A 20,426-nucleotide genomic window follows, 5' to 3' on the forward strand; every position below is an offset into this window, starting at 1 on the left:
TTTGTTTAGTTGTCCCTGGAGGCCGCCTGAAACGAGCGCAGACTTCATCGCAAGATTGAAAGGAGGGTCCTGCGCCCATTTCAGGATCCATTTGAGATTTTTGACAAAACCAGACGGAGCTTGTGCCGTGCAAACTCCAACTAGTTTTTGTGATTCTACTGCAGTCTAACCAGCAGTCCCAAGAGGCCGCCTAAGAAATGGTAAGTAAAGGCTGTCTTACTTATGTTAATTTGGATCCAGGAGGAGCAAGAGTGCTCTCTAAAGCCTGAAAACCAAATATTATTTCATATATATAATTTTGTTGTATTCTCTATTTGCAATAGACATAAACAGTGAAAAATGGATGAAAAAATGGTTGAAGAAATAGCTATTGTTGGAATAGGATGCAATTTTCCTGGAGGTAGGCAAATAAGGATTAGAAATAACAAACAGTCATTAACATCATTATACATTTAAGATAAAATAGGGCAGATTTGGCTCTTAATGTGCATTACCATCGCCGAATCCCCCACCATCAACATCCTGGGGGTCACCATTGACCAGAAACTTAACTGGACCAGCCACATAAATACTGTGGCTACAAGAACAGGTCAGAGGCTGGGTATTCTGCGACGAGTGATTCACCTCCTGACTCCCCAAAGCCTTTCCGCCATCTACAAGGCACAAGTCAGGAGTGTGATGGAATACTCTCCACTTGCCTGGATGAGTGCAGTTCCAACAACACTCAAGAAGCTCGACACCATCCAGGACAAAGCATCCCGCTTGATTGGCACCCCATCCACCACCCTAAACATTCACTCCCTTCACCACTGGCGCACCATGGCTGAAGTGTGTACCATCCACAGGATGCACTGCAGCAACTCGCCAAGGCTTTTTCGACAGCACCTCCCAATCCCATGACCTCTACCACCTAGAAGGACAAGGGCAGCAGGCACAAGGGAACAACACCACCTGCACGTTCCCCTCCAAGTTACACACTATCCCGACTTGGAAATATATCGCCGTTCCTTCATTGTTGCTGGGTCAAAATCCTGGAACTCCCTACCTAACAGCACTGTGGGAGAACCTTCACCACACAGACACAATAAATGCTATTACCTATCCCTAACAGGACACCCACATCCCATGAACGAATAAAAAAAAGAGATTGATCATATGCCCATAATGGAGCCAGCCAATTTTCCATCCATGTAATTTATTAAGCATGCAGTTCTCCCTGTACAAAATTGCATCTATGTGTGAGCCATGGTGATCCTTTATGTCCAAACATAGTACAAATAAAATCTGCTCCAATATAACTCAGAGAATCAGTCAGAAGTTTTCAATTGATATACAATTTGTATATTGAATATTTACTTTCAGCTGGGGAGAACAGTGAAGATGTTACAGTTGGCCACAGTTAGGTTTATCGAATCAGTGAATCATATGACCTGGGACCAGTTGGTGCCTCCTCCTCCAAGGAAGCACACACTGCTGCCCTGATGACTGTAGGGGATAGAATAATACCTTGCATACTGACTTCCAGACACTGGCGGCTGGGATCCAGGCTGCTGTCTCTCACAGTTTTCAGGATCTGATAGCTGCCATTAGATTAGCCAGTCCCCGATCGTTGGGGGGCATAGATCCAAAGTCCAGTGCAATGGCAACAGCTGGGATTGACCTGCCTGGATTGCCGTCTCTCAGGACAGCAATACATGCTAGGCCTTAGACCTTCCCCTTTGGAGAATCATGGCACATCGGAGACAGCACCAGGCTGCCCGCGCACAAGCTCCAGAGATACATCCAGCAGCGGCTTCACCCTAGGAGCCAGCCGCCATGAGAGGAGAATCATCTTTTGTGGGACAAGAGCAGCCAACCCCCTTTCATGAAAATGACTCTCTGATAATGGCACATTGGAGAAGCACAGAATATCAGAAAGAAAGGCATGTTTAGTCATGTGGGGAAGCACAGTGTCATGAAAGAGTAGGTTGGTTTGTGTTCACTTTGGAGTGTTTTTCATGGAGATTAAAGTGTTTGCACTAATTTGATGCTGACTTATTCAATCAGGTGATGATTATTGTCATGTTCTGGATTGAGTGATTGGTCCTTTATTTGAAAGCGGGGTAGAAGAAATTAAGGCAGTGGTGATGTAGGTAAACTGTGCAAAATAGAAAAGAAGACTTTGGCTATCAGTTGTGTTCTGATGCCCCTTGCAGCAATTACTGAGAAGCCCTCTGAGTGATGGTCATCCTGATGCTTTTCTCCATATAAATCTGCCTCCAAAGCAGCTGTGTCCATCTTCCCAGAAATGTTCAAGTCCAGGCCTTTTTGTATGGTGAAGATATGCAGGGTACAACGGGCTTCATTTATGTGGGACACACAAGCTGGAGCATACTGCACAGGCCCTCCTGACCTGCCTAGCGAAAGAGCCCCTTTGAGGCCCTGATGGTCCTCTCGATGACTTCGTCCTCCTCTGCTTCTGTTTGGGACACTCTTAGTGGGGTTATTGTTCATAGGAGTAAGAGTACGCCATTTTACCCACAAGCCATCCATTGACGTGATTTTCTTCTTTGATGAGGTCAGGGAGGGCTGAATTTCAAAGTATGAATGCACTGTGATAACTTCCAGCAAATTTCACATTAACGTGCAGGATCCTTTGCATTTTGTCACACATAATCTGTACATTTAGGGAGTGAAGCGTTTCCTGTTGAGGAAGTTGACTGGGTTGATTGTAGCAGTTCGCAAGCAACACAGGTGCCATTTATTATAACCTGGACCTTGAGAAGCCGGCAGCCCCATAAAACTGGATAATCCTTTCTCACTGCTGGCTTGCTGCAATATCAAACTTAATGAATTCCCCAGCTCTCCTGTCAAACACATCAATCACCTGATGACTGCGTGCCCATACTGCATTCTTGCTGATATTACAGAGATCCCCCGTGACTGACTGAAATGGCCCAGTGCTTTAAAAATTGAGTATGGTCATCGCCTTCATAGCCACAGACAGAGCAGATGCCCTCATGCAATAGCCCCACTGTTTCCTCTTGGTGAATCGCAGAAAGGTCTCCATAGGACTTGTGTTGCCTGTATATTCCTTGGGTGTGGTAATATTTAGTGACGTTCATTCTACTTCAACGCTGCCTCGGTCTCCTTTTCTCAGTCCTCCCTTGCTACTCCTTCTCCTCCATGATAACGGTACACAAAATTATGCCCATAGAGAAAGCCATATTTGTTCCATCAACTTTGATTTTAATAACTCCAGATCATAACCATTGCTCCCATTTTTTTGGACCACAGGTGCTGGTAATGGTCCTGCTGTTGCCATTTACAGCTCCTCTAGACCCATCTTTTGTTTCTTAACCTGTCCCATTACCACCCTCCTTGCCTTGCACTATCATCCCTTTTGTCATTTAATCACTCCTGCCTTCCACCTTATCAGAGACCTTTCCTTTTGTTCTTTCCTCCCCTCCCCTTCCCACCCCCCATCCCCTTTCCCAGGCTCTGTACTTGCTTAAAAACTGTTAAATCTTCAACTTCTTCCAGTTCTGACGAAAGGTCTTCGACCTGAAACGTTAACTCTGTTTCTTTCTCTGCAGATGCTGCCCGACTTGTTGAGCATTTCTAGCATTTTCTGTTTTTATTTGTACCCGAGAAGCCTTACTGTGGGTAGGATGTGAGGGGTCAGAGGTCAAAATCTCCGTGACATCAGACTCCCAGAATTAGTCAGAAGCAAGTCCAAGGCTGTGTAGGCAGAATGACAAAAATAACTACAAAACATCGTTCTCAGCTGCAGTCATCACACCTTAAACTTTCAGCAATTTCGGGCTCAAAAACTCCTCACTTCTGCTAATCTTGGCCACAGATGCGCCTCATATTTGTCATTCTCTTATCTCTAGTGCATTGTGAGTGTAAAACCAAGAAATTCATGCCGCCTGTGCCCCTGGCCCTCATTTACATATATTATAATTAGGTAGCTGGGGACTTAGCAGGCAGATTGCAAGAAGGGACAAACTACATTAGGAAATTCAGGAGTTCGATCATGGCGTGGAAACAATTTCTGTCCAAATTTGCTGGTTAGTTAAGTGAGCTGCCCCAATTTTACACCTAAGAAACGTTGAAAATGTTGTGGAATTTCAAGGCCAAGGTTGGGTTCAGCTGTGATGACCCCATGATCAAATAGCTATCAACATTCCCTGTCCAGGGACAAACATGAGGAATGGCCATATGGACATGTTATGGAAGAGCTGTCATAATCCACAATGTTGTTACTTTCTTCATGGTGCTTTACTGATGATGTATTCAGGATGAATTGTAAGAGCACAGGAGGTTCCTGTCTGAATTCTTGTGTTTTATTTATCAGGAGAAGGCATCGAGAACTTCTGGAAAGTTCTTCTTGAGGGAAAAAGCTGTGTAACAGATATTCCAGCAAATCGGTTCGATATTAAAGTCTGGCATGACATAGATGACAACAAAGCTGGAAAAATGGTCACAAAACGAGCATGTTTTATCGAAGGGTAATGTTGTATCGAATATTTTACAACTAATGAATTAAATGATTGATTATAAATCAATAAAGAGTAATCAGCTAATTGGAATGCTTTATTCCTGATCTTCAAATCTGTTTGAACTCAAATATAAATGTGTAAAAAAACAGTTTGACATAATTAAGAGGTCAAAGAATATAACCATAAATGACCATTATCTCAAATCTCTCTGTTCCTGCAACCCCTTTAAAATTGTACCATTTAGTTTATATTGGCTCTCTTTGTTCTTCCTTCCAAAATGCATCACTTCTCATTTCTCTGCAATAAAATAATTAATTAGTCTACATAGGCGGTGAATTTCTGTGGCGGTTCTCCCACCAGTCTATTTAACTTCAGCAGAAGTGCCCACACAAACTCTGGAAAAACACAGTAAATGGTGTTTATGCAGTTTTCCCCAGTTCTTCAGCCGAAGCTACAGCACATGAACGGGAGAACACTCCCCTCCCCACCTCGAAATTCACCCCTATACAGTTAACACAAACTTTTCATTTTTTTTTTACAATTAACAGGTTTAATGAATTTGATCACAAGCTGTTTAGAATTAGTCAAATAGAAGCCAACAGTATGGATCCACAGCAAAAACTTCTGTTAGAGTGCACATACAAAGCATTCGAAAATGCAGGGATGCCAATGGAAGACATTAGTGGGAGTAAAACAGGTGTTTTCATTGGTGAGTAGCCATCTGTTATTACACGTGAACAGGAGTAGGCCATTCAGCCCCTCGAGTCTGTTCCGCCATTCAATTAGATCATGGCTGATCTGTACCTCTGCTGCATTTACCCACTTTTGATTGATATCCCTTGATACCCTTACCTAATAAAAATCCATTGGCCCAGTATCCACAATGTTTTGGGGTAGGGAATTACAAATTTCTACTACTCTTTGTGTGAAAAGGTGCTTCCTGATTTCATTGCTGAATGGCCTAGCTCTAATTTCAGGATTGTGTCCTCGGATGTGGATTTGCCCATCAGAAGAAATGGCTTCTCTCTATGTACCTTATCAAATCCTTTTATCATTTTAAACACCTCAATCATATCAGACCTAAATCTTCTAAAGGGAATAGAAGCCAAGTTTATGCAACCTGTCCTCATAATTTAACCCTTGATGCCCTGTATCATTCTGGTGAATCTGTGCTGTACTCCTTCCAAAACCAATATCCTTCCTGAGGTGCGGTGCCCAAAACTGAACGCAGTTCTCCAGTTGGGGTCTGACCAAGGCTCTGTACAGCTGAAACATAACTTCCCCGCCTTTTGTATTCCAGCCCCCTTGAGATAAATGCCAACACTCCCTTAGCCTTTTTGATTACTTTTGTACCTGTGGACTAGCTTTTAGTGAAATGTGTATAGGGACAGCCAAATCTCTTTGATTCTCCACAGTTCTTAGTCTCTCAGCATGAAGGGAATTTTCCAATTTCTCTTTCTTGGATACAACGTTGTTTTTTTTTCAAAAAATATACTTTATTCATAAAATTTGCAGCAGTACATACAATACAGTTGTCATATCACTTTCCAAACGTACACAATACAGATTATACAATTTGCAGGTTACGTCAAGTGCAGTACAATGAACACATTGGACATAAGTACAGTTCATGACACTCTAGGGTGTCTCGTTGCATCAGACTCAACACAGATTATTGCTTACAGATTCATTTCAGATTCAGTACAGGTACATTACAGCAATTTGAATTTTACTTTCTGCCCGAGGGGGTTTTTCCCTGATTGCAGCCCCTCGGTTTACAATGGCGGGAAGTCTCTAAACGGTTGCCTTTCCCCACAGAGCCTTTGCAGCGGCCGCACCCATCCTCAGTGCGTCCCTCAGCACGTAGTCCTGGACCTTGGAATGTGCCAGTCTGCAACACTCGGTCGAGGACAGCTCCTTGTGCTGGAAGACCAGCAAGTTTCGGGCAGACCAGAGGGCGTCTTTCACCGAGTTGATGGTCTTCCAGCAGCAGCCGATGTCCGTCTCAGTGTGCGTCCCCGGGAACAGCCCGTAGAGCACAGAAACCTGTGTTACGGAACTGCTCGGGACGAACCTGGACAGATACCACTGCATCTCTCTCCAGACCTTCTTTGCAAAGGCACATTCCATAAGGAGATGGGTGACGGTCTCGTCTCCACCGCAGCCTCCTCTGGGACAGCGCGCGGTGGCGCTGAGAGTCCGGGAGTGCATGAAGGATCTGACGGGAAGGGTCCTTCTCACCACCAGCCAAGCTAGGTCTTGGTGCTTGTTTGAGAGCTCTGGCGATGAGGCGTTCTGCCAAATGACATTGACAGTCTGCTCGGGGAACCAACCGACAGGATCCACCATCTCCTTTTCCCGCAGGGTCTCGAGGACGTTACGTGCGGACCACTTGCTGATCGCCTTGTGGTCAAACGTGTTTTCCTGCACAAACCTTTCCACGCAGGACAGGTGGGGCGGAACGGTCCAACTGGACGGAGCGTTCCGTGGCAGCGTGGCCAGGCCCATCCTTCTCAACACCGGGGACAGGTAGAACCTCAGCACGTAGTGACACTTTGTGTTTGCGTACTGAGGGTCTATGCACAGCTTGATGCAGCCGCACACAAAGGTGGCCATCAGGATGAGAGCCACGTTGGGCACGCCTTTCCCCCCTTTCTCTGGAGATTTGTACATCGTGACCCTGCGGACACGGTCCATTTTTGATCTCCAGACAAAGTGGAAGATGGCTCGGGTGACTGTCGCGGCGCAGGAGCGAGGTGGATACAACGTTGTTGACCTCACACTTCCCCACATTGAACTCAGTCTGCCACAGTTCCTTCGTAACTTCCTGCTCCCAGCTACACAACTTACTATGCCTGCTAATTTAGTGTCATCTGCAAACTTAGATATATTCCTTCATCCAAGATATATATGATGAATTTTTGTACAATATGTGATGATGTTCGTTTCATTAAATGTTTTTCATATTTCATAGAGATGAAATCACTTTATGGTGGTTACTCAATTTGTGTAAATAATAGATAAGGCTGAATGAAGGACTGTGGTTGATAATGAGGTGCAAAGGGATGGTGTTCAGGTCAAAAGGGGGAATGGAAATATAGCAAAAGGATAGAGGAAGGAAGATTTTAAAGCATCAGCTTAAATGGTTTCTTTATATTAACTGATCTAGGGGATAACCTAGGGGCTATCTGATAGATAAAATTTACCTGTTTTTTACAGATGGGCTGAGGTTAAGGTGGAGGCAGACAATGTTACGGAGGTGGAAGTAGGCAGTCTTTATGATGGAGATGATATGGGTTGGCAGCTCAGCCGGGGGTGAAATGGGATGCTGAAGTTATGAACTGTCTGGTTCAGCCTGAAACAATGGCCAGAGAGGGGGATGGGGTCAGTAGCAAGGGTATAGAGTTTGTGATGGGAACCGAAGACAATTGCTTTGGCCTTCCCAATGTTTAGCTGGAGGAAGTTACAACTTATCCACAACTAGATGTCAGACAAGCAGTATGACAACACAGTGGCAATGGAGCGTCGAAAGAGGTGGAGCAGAGATAGAGCTGGGTATCGCAGCATACATGTGGAAGCTGATCCTGCGTCTGTGGATGATGTTGTCATGGAGCAGTGGGTGGATAAGGAAGAGGAGACGGCAAATGATGGATCTATGGGGGGACTCTCAAAGTGACAGTGCAGGGATGGGAAGAGAAGCCAATACTAGAGATGATCTGGCTATAATTGGCTAGGAAGAGTGGAATTAAGCAAGGGCAGTTCTACCAAGGAGTGGCATTGGAGCAGAATTGTGTGGTTGACCACGTTAAAGTTTGCAGAGAGGCTGAGGAGAAGGAGGGAAAATTCACCATGGTCACAGACACAGAGCATGACGTACATGACTTTGGTTGGGCTGTTTAAGTGCTGTGGGAGGAGCTGAAATTTGATTGGAGACATTCAAACAGGGAGTCACAGGAGTGATGGGTATGGATTTGGGAGGCAACAACATATTCAAAGTCCTTGGAGAGGAAGGGAGGTTGAAGATAGGGCGGTAATTTGCAGGAACAAAGGAGGTGGGGGTGTTTTTTTTGAGAAGTGAGGTGTCGACAATAATTTTGAAAGGAAGAGGGACGGTGTCGGAGGAGAGGGAACTGTTCACAATATCAGATAGGAGAGGGCCAGGAAGGGATGTTGGCTGGTCGGCTGTTGTGTGGGAATAGAGTCAAGGGAGCTGGAGGTGGTTCTCATAGATGAGATGAGCTCAGACAAAGCAAGGGGAGGGGGTAGGACAGAAAGTAGAGATAGATGAGGATTCAGGGCAAGGGTGAGAGACCTTGGGAGATTTGGTTTGGTGGGCAAGGGGAAGGTGGGTGGGGGGGGGGTTGGACACAGCAGAAGTAGCTGAATGGATGGTCTCTATCTTGGTGACAAAGATGTCTATGAGATACTTATACCTATTAGAGATGAGGCTGGAGCTTGATGTAATCCAGCCAGATGTGGCGATGAATGACTAAGGCAGTTGGTCAAGTTTGTGCCCAGTGAACTTGAGGGAACGAAGGTGGAGGCCATATTAGGGAGAATGACCACGATGGGAGACAGTTTTGCTGTGCACAAGGGCATCATAGGTGGAAGTGAGGGAACGGTTGAGCAAGTCAATAGCTGCAAAGATTTCATGGTGAATGGAGGCAGATGGGAATTTGAAAGTGCAATTGTAAGTGACTTGGGAGAGAGTTTTTTTTCCAGGGCCAGTCACAGAATAAAGTGGGGTTGGAAGGGGATAGGGGGATGTGGGAGGAAAGGGATACGAGAAAGTGGTTGCAGAAGGCCTTGTCAGTGATCAAGAACGAACGTACCTGAACTCATTTAATCTCCTGAAGGAATGTTCTAATTTCCACACAGCTTCGATGCTTTGCTCAACCTGTGCAAAAACAGGTGTACCTCTCACCAATATATGACACTTTATCCTTGGCGTCTTTTTCAGGAATCATGAATCGTGACTATGAAGGGATTTTAAATAACGTCGCCAGCAAAATCAACCATTACAACGGGACAGGGACAGCAATGAGTATAGCTGCAAATAGGATTTCTTTCACTTTCAACCTTACTGGACCATCATTGGCTATCGACACAGCATGTTCTTCATCTCTTGTTGCTCTACACTATGCTTCTCAGGCCATCAAGCACGGTACAGGGAATTATTTCACTTTTTAATAAGAATATACACTGTTATTTGTTATTAAAAAATTAAATTAAAAACTTTTGGATATTAAGCTTCATGTGAACGTATAGCACAATATAATAAGCTTAAACATAAATCTGATAAAGTTATAGATAATTATATTAGCATTTAAAAAGAGCATTTCATTTAGTTGCCCAAAAAATATTACTTTGCCAAGAAAGGTTGGTAGTATTTTTTCAGTAATCCTAATTTCATACATAGGGCGCTAAATTGAGCCGTGTAGCGCCCGTTGTTTTGGCACTACGCGGCCTCTCGAACATCCAAGATGGCATCATGGTTGCACAAGCATGTTTTCAGCGTGACGTGCGCCAGACGCCATCTTGTTGTAGGAGTTAGCGCATGCGCAAATACTGAACACTGGAAGCATATAAAGTAAGGAGAAAATGCGTGCATTGTGCAACGCTGATTTAAAGGGATAGACACCATTTTGGACCTTAATGCTCAACTCAATGCACTGTCTTAACCACACACACCTGAATGTGTCTTAGAATGCTAGGAGGACCCCCCCACCAGCGCTATTTAAAGGGACCATGCAGGATTTACAGGTTAGTAGCTGCATTATTGCTTCTGGCTGCTGATAGAATAGGTGAAGCTCCTTATACTTACTGAGAGTACATTTGAGAGTGGTTTGGCAAGTATTGCTGTATGGTTCAGAAAGTTAAAATTGTGTTTGAACAACATTCCTGGCAACCATGGGCGGTCTGCTAGGGCTCCTGCTGGAGCGTGCAGAGAGGCCACACACACCAGGTCAAGCTGTGAGGAGACGGAGGACGAGGAGGCGCAGGGCACTGAGCAGGAGGCCCTATCCAATGAGGGCTTCCAGGACCAATTCTCTTACCTCAACATTACTGAGGAGGATTGCATCCGAGCCTGAGCTTCACCAAGGAAGCCATGACCGAGATCTGTCAACTAGTGCGGCCACAACTGCAGCCTCAGAGCAGGGCGAGGACAGCATTGCCTGTGGCTGTGAAGGTCACCGTGGCGCTGAATTTCTACGGCTCAGGAGCATTTCAGGCCTCTGCTGGCGACATGTGCAACATCTTGCAGTATGCAGTGCACTGCTGCATAAGGGAGGTCGCAGAGGCACTGTACCAGATGAGGAACAGGTTCATCACCTTTCCTCTCGACAGAGACAATCAGAACCAGCGAGCACGGGGGTTCGCCCGCATTGCTGGCTTCCCCATGGTGCAGGGTGCCATTGACTGCACGCATTTTGCCCTGCATATCAACTTGGCTGTCTTTGTCAACTGAAAGAGCTTCCACTCCCTGAATGTGCTGCTGGTGTGCGACCACACGCATCGAATCATGGAGGTCGATGCCTGCTATCCTGGGAGCAGTCACAACGCCTTCATCATGCAACAGTCCAATGTGCCAGCTATCTTTCACCGGGCTCGGCGAGGCAAAGGCTGGCTACTGAGCGACAAGGGCTAGGGGGTAACATATTAGCATGGATAAACGATTGGTTAGCTAACAGGAAACAGCAAGTAAGCATAAATGGGTCATTTTCAGGTTGGTAAGATGTGACAAGTGGAGTGCCACAGGGAACAGTGCTGGGGGCCTCAACCATTTACAATCTATGTCAATGACTTGGATGAAGGGACCGAATGTATGGTTGCTAAATTTGCTGATGACACAAAGGCAGGTAGGAAAGTAAGTTGTGAAGAGGACATAAAAGGAGTCTGCAAAGGGATATAGAGAGGTTAAGTGAGTGGGCAAAAATTTGGCAGGTGGAGTATAATGTGGGAAAATATGAACTTGTCCACCTTGGCAGGAGGAATGGAAAAGCAGTATATTATTTAAATGGAGAGAGATTGTAGAACTCTGAGGTACAGAGGGATCTGGGTGTCCTAGTACATGAATCACAAAAAGTTAGTATGCAGGTACAGCAAGTGATTAGGAAGGCAAATGGAATGTTGTCATTTATTGCAAGTGGAATGGAATATAAAAGTAGAGATGTTTTGCTACAGTTGTACAGGGCATTGGTGAGACCACATCTAGAATACTGTGTGTAGTTTTGGTCTCCTTATTTAAGAAAGGACATAATTGCTTTAGAGGCGGTTCAGAGAAGGTTCACTCGACTGATTCCTGGGATGAGGGGGTTATCTTATGAGGAAAGGTTGGACAAGTTGGGACTGTATACATTGCAGTTTAGAAGAATGAGAGGTGATTTTATTGAAACATATAAGATCCTGAGGGGACTTGAAGGGGCGGATGCTGAGAGGATATTTCCCCTTGTGGGAGAGACTAGAACTAGGGGATACAGTTTAAAAATAAGGGGTCTCCCATTTAAGACAGAGATGAGGAGAAATTTTTTCTCGCAGAGGGCCGTGAGTCTGTGGAACTCTCTTCCCCAGAGAGCGGTGGAGGCAGGGTCACTGAATATATTTAAGGCTAAGTTAGATAGTCCTGATTAACAAGGGAGTCAAAGGTTATAGTAGGTAGACGGGAAAGTGGGGTTGAGGTCACAATCAGATCAGCCATGATCTTATTAAATGGCAGAGCAGGCTCGAGGGGCCGAATGGCCTACTCCTGCTCTTAATTCATATGTTCATATTGTTCGTATGGTCTTTAGTCTCATTAGATTAAGAAATATTTGAATCTTTGGATGTATATTAACCATTAACACTACATAAGTAAGCAACAAAAATTAAGCCATGGCCTGGTGTATCGCAGATACTTTTAGCTGTACTAAAGTCTCTTGTCAATATTTGTATTACAAACTACTATTATCAAGCCCAATTTTGCTTTTTATCTTTCAGGGGATTGTGAGATGGCTGTTTGTGGGGGAGTGAGCTGTATCATTGAACCACGAGTCAATGTAGCGCTTAGCAAAGCAAAAATGATATCGCCAGATGGAACAAGCAAGCCATTTTCCAACAATGCTAATGGGTATGGAAGAGGAGAAGGTTGTGGAATTCTTCTGTTGAAGCCACTAGCAAAGGTAAAGCATATTTATCACACATCTTTCTCTGCAACTTATAAGAATGTATCCAGAATAGCCACTTAAATATTAATATTTCTTCCACTATTAATCCTATAATAAAAATATCATATTCATTAATCCTGTTAACAGGCACAGAAGGACCATGATCAGATTTGGGGAGTAATTGTCTGTACTGCAGTCAATCAGGATGGTAGGTCAGTCACACCCATCACCAGACCTTCCCAAATGCAGCAAGAAGAACTGTTGAGAAATATTTACCCCAGAAATGTTGACCCATCACAGATTCAGTACATGGAGGCTCATGGGACTGGAACACCAGCTGGTGATCCTACAGAAGCAGCCAGCATATCAAATATCATTGGACAATCCAGGCATTCAAACTCACCTCCACTTACCATGGGTTCTGTCAAAGGAAACATTGGTCACACAGAGTCAGCTGCAGGAGCAGCTGGTTTAATTAAAGTTCTCCTCATGATGTATCATGGAAAAATCGTACCATCACTCCACTACTCTGAGGAGAATTCAAGCATCAATGCAAAAGCTTTGAATTTATATATTCCAACCAGTGTGAAGAAGTGGGAAGAAGGTGGGGTGAAAGAGAGGATGGCAGGGATCAATTCATTTGGCTTTGGGGGAACGAATGCTCATGTAGTAGTAAGGCAGTATAAGCAGGATTCTGTTCGTAACCGTGTACAAAAAACGGTAGAAATATTTGTGCTTTCTGCTGCCTCCCAGAATTCAGTTAGAATGATGATAAAAGATGCAAGTCAACAAATAAGGGAAAGTGATGACATAGTGCTCCAGAACCTGGCGTATACATCTGCATGCAGAAGAAGCCACAAAAATCACAAGTTCAGAAAGGCATTTGTGGCATCTTCTCTCAGTCAACTACAGCAGCAGCTTAAATCAGCCACAGGTACTGAAGTAGCTCAGATCAAGACAGGTGTCAAGCTAATATTTGTGTTTTGTGGCAATGGTGTTTTATATCGAGGTATGTGCAAACAACTTCTACAAACAGAACCAGTGTTCAGGGCACAGATGGAAGAGATAGAAAGAATACTCAAACCATACACAGACATCAAATTAATAGATTTAATTCAAAACGACTGTGATGACTTCACAAAACCAGACATAGCCCAGTCGCTGCTATTTGCCATACAGGTGGCAATTGTGTCTCTTTTGAAGTTTTGGGGAATTCAGCCTGATGTTATCATTGGGCATTCGGTTGGGGAGGTTGCTGCAGTACATTGTGCTGGGATACTTTCATTACAAGATGCTGTAAAGGTGCTTTACCATAGAAGTGTATTACAGTCAACGGTAACAGGAGGGAAGATGTTGGTGGTTAACAATTTACCTGTATCAACAGTGTCAGATAAGCTTGATTCATATTCAGGGAGACTCTGCATTGCTGCATTCAATAGTCCCTTATCATGCACAGTGTCAGGTGAATGCAATGCAATAGACAAACTGTACACAGAGTTATCCAGTTCATCTAGCAACAAAAATGTATTCCTTCATATTTTAGATGTTCCAGCAGCATATCACAGTCACTTGATGGAACCAATTTTAAGGAAGGTGGAAGAGAACATAGGCAACTTAGAAAAACATGAAACAGAGACAAAAGTAATTTCCACTGTTACTGGACAGTTGGTTTCAGGAGATGACTTTGTCACCGGCAAATATTGGGCTAGAAATATTCGAAATCCTGTTGCTTTCGAACAAGGCGTGAGAGCTGCTGTTGTAGGGGTGAAAAGTGCAGTGTTCGTAGAAATAGGACCAAGAAGGGCCTTACAAAGATACATCACAGAAATTGTAGGGAATGGAACTCAGGTTTTTCCTGCAATACAGCCAGATAGAGATTATGGAACACTGCTGTCAGTTTTATCAAAACTCTTTGAACTAGGGTACAATCCTAACTGGCAAAATATCTATGCAGAACGTGAGACTGTCCCAACATTGTATCCATGCTATATGTTTGACCGTACTAAGTTTAAGTTCAATTTTGAAGACTTTAGGCAAAGTGATGAAAAGGTGGCATCTTCCACTCATCCCCTCCTCAGCAGTTCAAACAAAGATGGCAAGGAATACAACTACAACCTAACAGCAGAAACAGCACCGTATGTATCTGAGCACAAAAACCATGAAATACCTATAATACCTGGTTCCCTTTATGTGGAACTTGGCTTAGCATCTGCCCTGGCAAGTATTAAGCCAAAGATACCTCTCAGTTTGTGCCAAATGAGCATAACTTTTTTGAATCCCTGTATTGTGCAAGGAAACTCAACTGAGCTCAAGGTACAGCTCAACAGCGAAGACAAAGTGACCAAGTTTACTATTATGGCATCTGCAGCCACTTATGCGAAGGGAGAGGTTATTCAAGAAAAGGAATGCACTGTTGAAGAAAGTAACATTGCTGTTGGACATATTTTACAAAGGGCCAAAGAAAGGATAAGGGCAGAAGACATCTATGAAAAGCTTTCCTATTTAGGTTTCCAGTATGGTTCAGTTTTCAGACAGCTTGGAGATGTGTTCTATGGGGAGGAATTTAAGGAAGCTATAACATGTGTAAAGGTACCAGACGAGATTATGTTGCAGATGCATGAGTACTACATTCATCCAGTCATTTTAGATTATTATATGCAAATGACTGCTGTTGTAGCAATGAAAATGTCAAACCCTAGAGCAGGATTCCCAGCATCCATAGGGAGTTTGATAGTATGTCGACCAATGCAACAGGAAATGATGATGTATATGAGGACATGTAAAAGTACTGCAGAATTTTTTGAGATCTCTGGGGGGTTTATGGATACAAAGGGCACACTCATTGCAGAACTAAAAAATGTCAAAATTGTATTTCTTAGCCAAAAAAATTCCACAGGATCCAGTGACCTTTTGTACCAAAATAGCTGGGAGGAAATTGTTCACCTTCCCGAAGGTATAAGTCATGCTTCTGCACCAAAATCATTGGTATTTGCAGATAACTATGGAGTTGCTAAAAGCCTTCAAAAGCACTTGCACAATCTGTCCTCGTATATTCTTTACCCGGGACCTGAGACATTGATGGACACAGAAATTACACAGATTCTAAGACAGCACAATGTAAATGATTTGAACAGCTTCGATGAAGTGTTATTCCTGTGGGGGATTCATAACTTAACTGACCAGAACAGCAAAGCAGTGATGGAACATGTCAGCAGCTGCTGTGAGATTTATCGTCAAATTATTCAACTGGTTCGAGGGAAAAAGTCCACAAGGTCTGTCAGAGCAATCACCTACAGGACATCAGAAAAAACAGTAGATCAAATCAATCCAGGTTTTGCCTTATGGGGTATGACCAGATCGTGCGCTATAGAACTTCCAGAGGTTTCTTTTCAGCTGATTGACATCAGCTCTGTCAGTCATGCAGATATTACAGCATTAGCTAACGCATTTAGACTGCCTCGTAATTACCCTGAAGTAATGATTGAGCTCGGAAAGATGCATACTTCCTACATTTCACGAATAGGCACTAAAAGCTCAGACAATATTTACAGCATGGTTCCTTACTCTGATTTTGAAAATGTTATTTTCCAGACAATGGATCCCTACAAAGTTGTGAATTTCCATGCAAAGCCACAAGGCGGCAAAATGAATCAGCTCATAAAACAAACTGTTCACGTTAAAATTGATACAATTTGCATCCATTCGTCAGATTACTTTCCAGTCAGTGTCTCAGATATGAACTTTGGTCAGACGCTGTACTGGAACAAAACTATGACTGAAGGACACAAACTACTCGCTCTAGACTTCAGTGGTACAGTCACAGCAGTCAGCAATGATGTAAAGACCTGCAGAGTAGGAGATCATGTTGTTGCATGTTATCCAGTTGCTGCATTTTCAACAGTCAGTCTTCCCGCATCTGTTTGTTGCAAAAGTAGTAAAATTCCATTGCTGAAGCAGACCCCATGCTTTTCTTACTTTATTCTTGCATGGGAAATATTCCATAACATTTTACCTAGAACTAAATATCACAAAGGCTTGGCAATTGTTTCCATGGCATCAGAATCATGTTTAGGTAAAGTGTTGTCTGTGGCAGCTAGCGAGTTGGGCTGGAAAGTACAAGTTCAAGCTGAACCAAATGACTTTTCACATGCTTCTATTCATTGTGATGCATTGCTTTTCCTGCCACCTTTTAAGACATCCTTAGTTGCAAAGTATGTCAACAGCTCTTCTGCTAGACATGTTGTTGTTCTCTTTGACAATAACCAGGTGCTTGACACATCTCAAAACATTCTTGGATATGAAAAGGACAATGTCCATGTTCATGTTCTGCAGATAGCTAACTTATTTCAAAAGGGATATCTTATGGAATCTGCACATGATGTTTATAAGTGGATGAGATCAATGCATTTAAAGAGGAAACAGCTTGATCTACCAAAAATAAATTTTCAGCAAATGATCTCTGATGTGAATGAATGCATGGTTGAGTCATACTTCACCTGCAAAGCTGTCTCAATTGCAGACCTGAAGAGAGCAAATGCATCAAATAGTACGATGTCAGAGATACCAGTGTACTGCAGTCAAGAACAACTTTTTAGAAGTGATGCTGCATATATAGTGACAGGGGGACTTTCAGGGCTTGGCTTTGAGACAGTAAATTTCATTGCCAAACATGGCGGTGGATATGTTGTTATTCTGTCAAGGAGTACGCCATCTGACGAGAAGCAGCAAGAATTTAGAAATCTATGGCATCAGTTTGGGACTAGTGTAGTTAGCATATCCTGTGACATCACAGTTCTGCCAAACGTTGAGAATGCAATTAAAGTCTTTCTTCAATCCTTCCCAAAGATTGCAATTAAAGGAGTGTTTCACAGTGCTGTTGTATTACATGATACCCCTCTTCAAACTCTAACTAAATCATTGTTCGACAAAGTTCTGAATCCCAAAATTGCAGGAGTTCTAAATCTTCACTGTACAACGCAATCCTTCAAGCTGGATTACTTTGTGTGCTACTCATCAATTGCATCATTTGCTGGAAATTATGGCCAGTCAAACTATTCTGCGGCAAACTCATTTCTTGACTTCTTTGCCCACTATAGGAGAAACCAAGGGCTTGTAGGGCAAACGTTAAACTGGGGTGCGCTAAACCTTGGCTTATTACTCAATAAGCACAGCACCCAAAGATTTCTGGAATCAAAAGGGGTAATGACTTTGGAAACTGCAGAAGTTATTGAATGCCTTGAACACTGTTTAGTAATGAACAATCCACAACAAACTATCTGTAAATTTAATTTCTCAAATTTATTTAGTAATGCTGTCTCTCAAAATCCATTATTCTATGCACGATTCCGTTCACTTGTGCAGGATGAACTCAGTAAAGCACAGCTCAATCAAAAGCAAGCTTTATCCAGTAATTCGACAATGCCACCTGAGCAGTATATCATTGCATTGTTGTCTGAAGTCAGCAATGCTGATCCTGCAGAGTTTACAAAAGAAACATATCTTTCCAGCTTTGGCCTTGATTCCATGCTAAGTATGACGGTACAGAATCGTATTTATCAGGAAAGAAATATCAACTTGCCACTAGTAACATTTCTTGACCCAAAGGCGACAATACAGTCTCTGGTGTTGCTGTTTGAACAGCAAAATGTTTTCCAACCACACATTGGAGAATCAACTCTGCCACTGAAAGAATCTTTGGGTGATGCACTTGATGAATACACCCAGTTCTGATATAATTACTATTAATTGCACTGATGAAGGAGAAATTAAATTTCCACCTGTGGAAAAAAGTAATACTTTTTCAGCATTTCCATTCAGAATGGTTATGCCACAGTTTCCCAAACAAACTGTAGGTGCTTCTAGAAGCTCTGTAGCTAATAGATTCTAAATGCTGTATCATTCAAGTAATGATTTGAACTTAACTTCATTGTGAAATATAAGTATTTTGCTTTTGATTAATGTTAATCCGACATTCTCAGAAGGTTTGCCATGGAACTTAATTCATGCAAACCTTATTCTGAGAATCCAAAAAGCCATTCGGGAATATTGCCCAATGGGAGATGATTAATTGTTGAAATGGTATATGGATGAGTGCAGCTCCAACAACACTCAAGAAGCTCGACACCATCCAGGACAAAGCAGCCCGCTTGATTGGCACCCCATCCACCACCCTAAACATTCACTCCCTTCACCACCGGTGCACAGTAGCTGCAGTGCGTACCATCCACAGGATGCACTGCAGCAACTCGCCAAGGCTTCTTCGACAGCACCTCCCAAACCCGCAACCTTTACCACCTAGAAGGACAAGAGCAGCAGGCACATGGGAACAACATCACCTGCACGTTCCCCTCCAAGTCACACACCATCCCGACTTGGAAATATGTCGCCGTTCCTTCATCGTCGCTGGGTCAAAATCCTGGAACTCCCTTCCTAACTGCACTGTGGGAGAACCTTCACCACACGGACTGCAGCGGTTCAAGAAGGCGGCTCACCACCACCTTCTCAAGGGCAATTAGGGATGGGCAATAAATGCAGTGAATATGCTTCTTCTATTGTCATCTATCTGTATCAGAGGAATTTTGAAAGAATGTATTAACGCTTTCAATTCTGTATAAATTTGTTGTATGTTTATTTTACAAAAGAATGCTTACACCTAATGAGGAGAGTCCAGGTAAATAATTCACCTGCAGTGCCTATGCATAAGTATGATTACATGATGTGATGGTATCTTTCAAACTTTCTATTAGGACCTTCTAGCCTATAAATAACACATAATTGCAATATGCTTTTAATATCATTCATCACTTAATCATATTTTCACTACATATCAAACTCGTTAAAACATTGCTCTGAAATTCTAGCTGAACATTTTACAAAAGTTGTAATTATCTTAATTGCAGAGCCAAGTTGAATTGTTTTAATGTTATGATGCATATGGATATAACTGTGAATGTTCTTACCAAACCGCAATATAATAAAAATATCTAGCTATTGGAAAAACAGCTGAATTCTAATTAGTTCTTATGATTTTTGTTTTACTAAGAATCCATGGCCCCAATATTCATCATTGAAATTCTCCACCACCATCTGTTTCCAGATCAATATGATGAGGAAAAATGGATGGACACTTGTAACACCGTCCAGCCGTGCATGGTGGAGGAAGCTCCCACTCAAAACAGACGGCTGCTTAATTATAATATGTTAATGACATGAGTGCTACTCTGACCCCTTCCAGAGGTCAACACCAAGTCCATGACAACAAAGCAATGTCCAGTATAAGTGGGCATCCAGGAATCCTAGGCATTGAGCAGCACAGCTAAGTAAATTTAAAGCACCAAGATGGTTCTTCAGAAGCACCCAAAACACAACATGCTATACTTAACATGGTCACACATGAGAGAGGCCAAGATTGTTGTTTTTCAGATTGGAGGGAAGTTTGCAGTGGTGTTCCCCAGGGGTCAGTATTAGGACCACTGCTCTTTTTGATATATATTAATGACCTGGACTTGGATGTAGAGGGTATAATTTCAAAGTTTGTGCATGACACAAAACTTGGAAATACAGTAAACATTATGGAGGATTGTAACAGACTTCAGGAGGACATAGACAGATTGGTGAAATGGGCAGACACATGGCAGATGAAATTTAATGCAGAAGTGTGAAGTGATGCATTTTGGCAGGAAGAATGAGGAGAGGCAATATAAACAAATGGTACAATTTTAAAGGGAGTTAAGGAGCAGAGAGACCTGAGGGTGTATGTACATAAATCTTTGAAGTTGGCAGGACAAGTTGCGAAGAC

The 20,426-nt window shown here is 43.0% G+C and overlaps 1 protein-coding gene across 1 annotated transcript; it reads left to right on the forward strand.

Moving 5' to 3' along the window:
• The first annotated feature begins 339 nt into the window (after positions 1 to 339).
• On the forward strand, positions 340 to 19,586 carry LOC137332410 (phthioceranic/hydroxyphthioceranic acid synthase-like). The gene is made up of 6 exons (XM_067996224.1): positions 340 to 400; positions 4,340 to 4,493; positions 5,033 to 5,193; positions 9,445 to 9,648; positions 12,462 to 12,643; positions 12,776 to 19,586. Exons 1-6 carry the CDS (start codon positions 340 to 342, stop codon positions 18,356 to 18,358), a joined length of 6,345 nt encoding a protein of 2,114 aa, XP_067852325.1. The 3' UTR covers positions 18,359 to 19,586.
• Positions 19,587 to 20,426: the final 840 nt, after the last annotated feature.

Source organism: Heptranchias perlo, chromosome 2 (genome assembly GCF_035084215.1).
Source record: "Heptranchias perlo isolate sHepPer1 chromosome 2, sHepPer1.hap1, whole genome shotgun sequence".
In the NCBI taxonomy this organism is placed as follows: Eukaryota; Metazoa; Chordata; class Chondrichthyes; order Hexanchiformes; family Hexanchidae; genus Heptranchias; species Heptranchias perlo.

Coding starts and splice junctions, on each gene's coding strand:
- LOC137332410 (XM_067996224.1), top strand. CDS start 340: ATGGATGAAAAAATGGTTGAAGAAATAGCTATTGTTGGAATAGGATGC. Junction 5,194..9,444: donor TAAAACAGGTGTTTTCATTG/GTGAGTAGCCAT, acceptor CGTCTTTTTCAG/GAATCATGAATCGTGACTAT. Junction 12,644..12,775: donor TGTTGAAGCCACTAGCAAAG/GTAAAGCATATT, acceptor TCCTGTTAACAG/GCACAGAAGGACCATGATCA.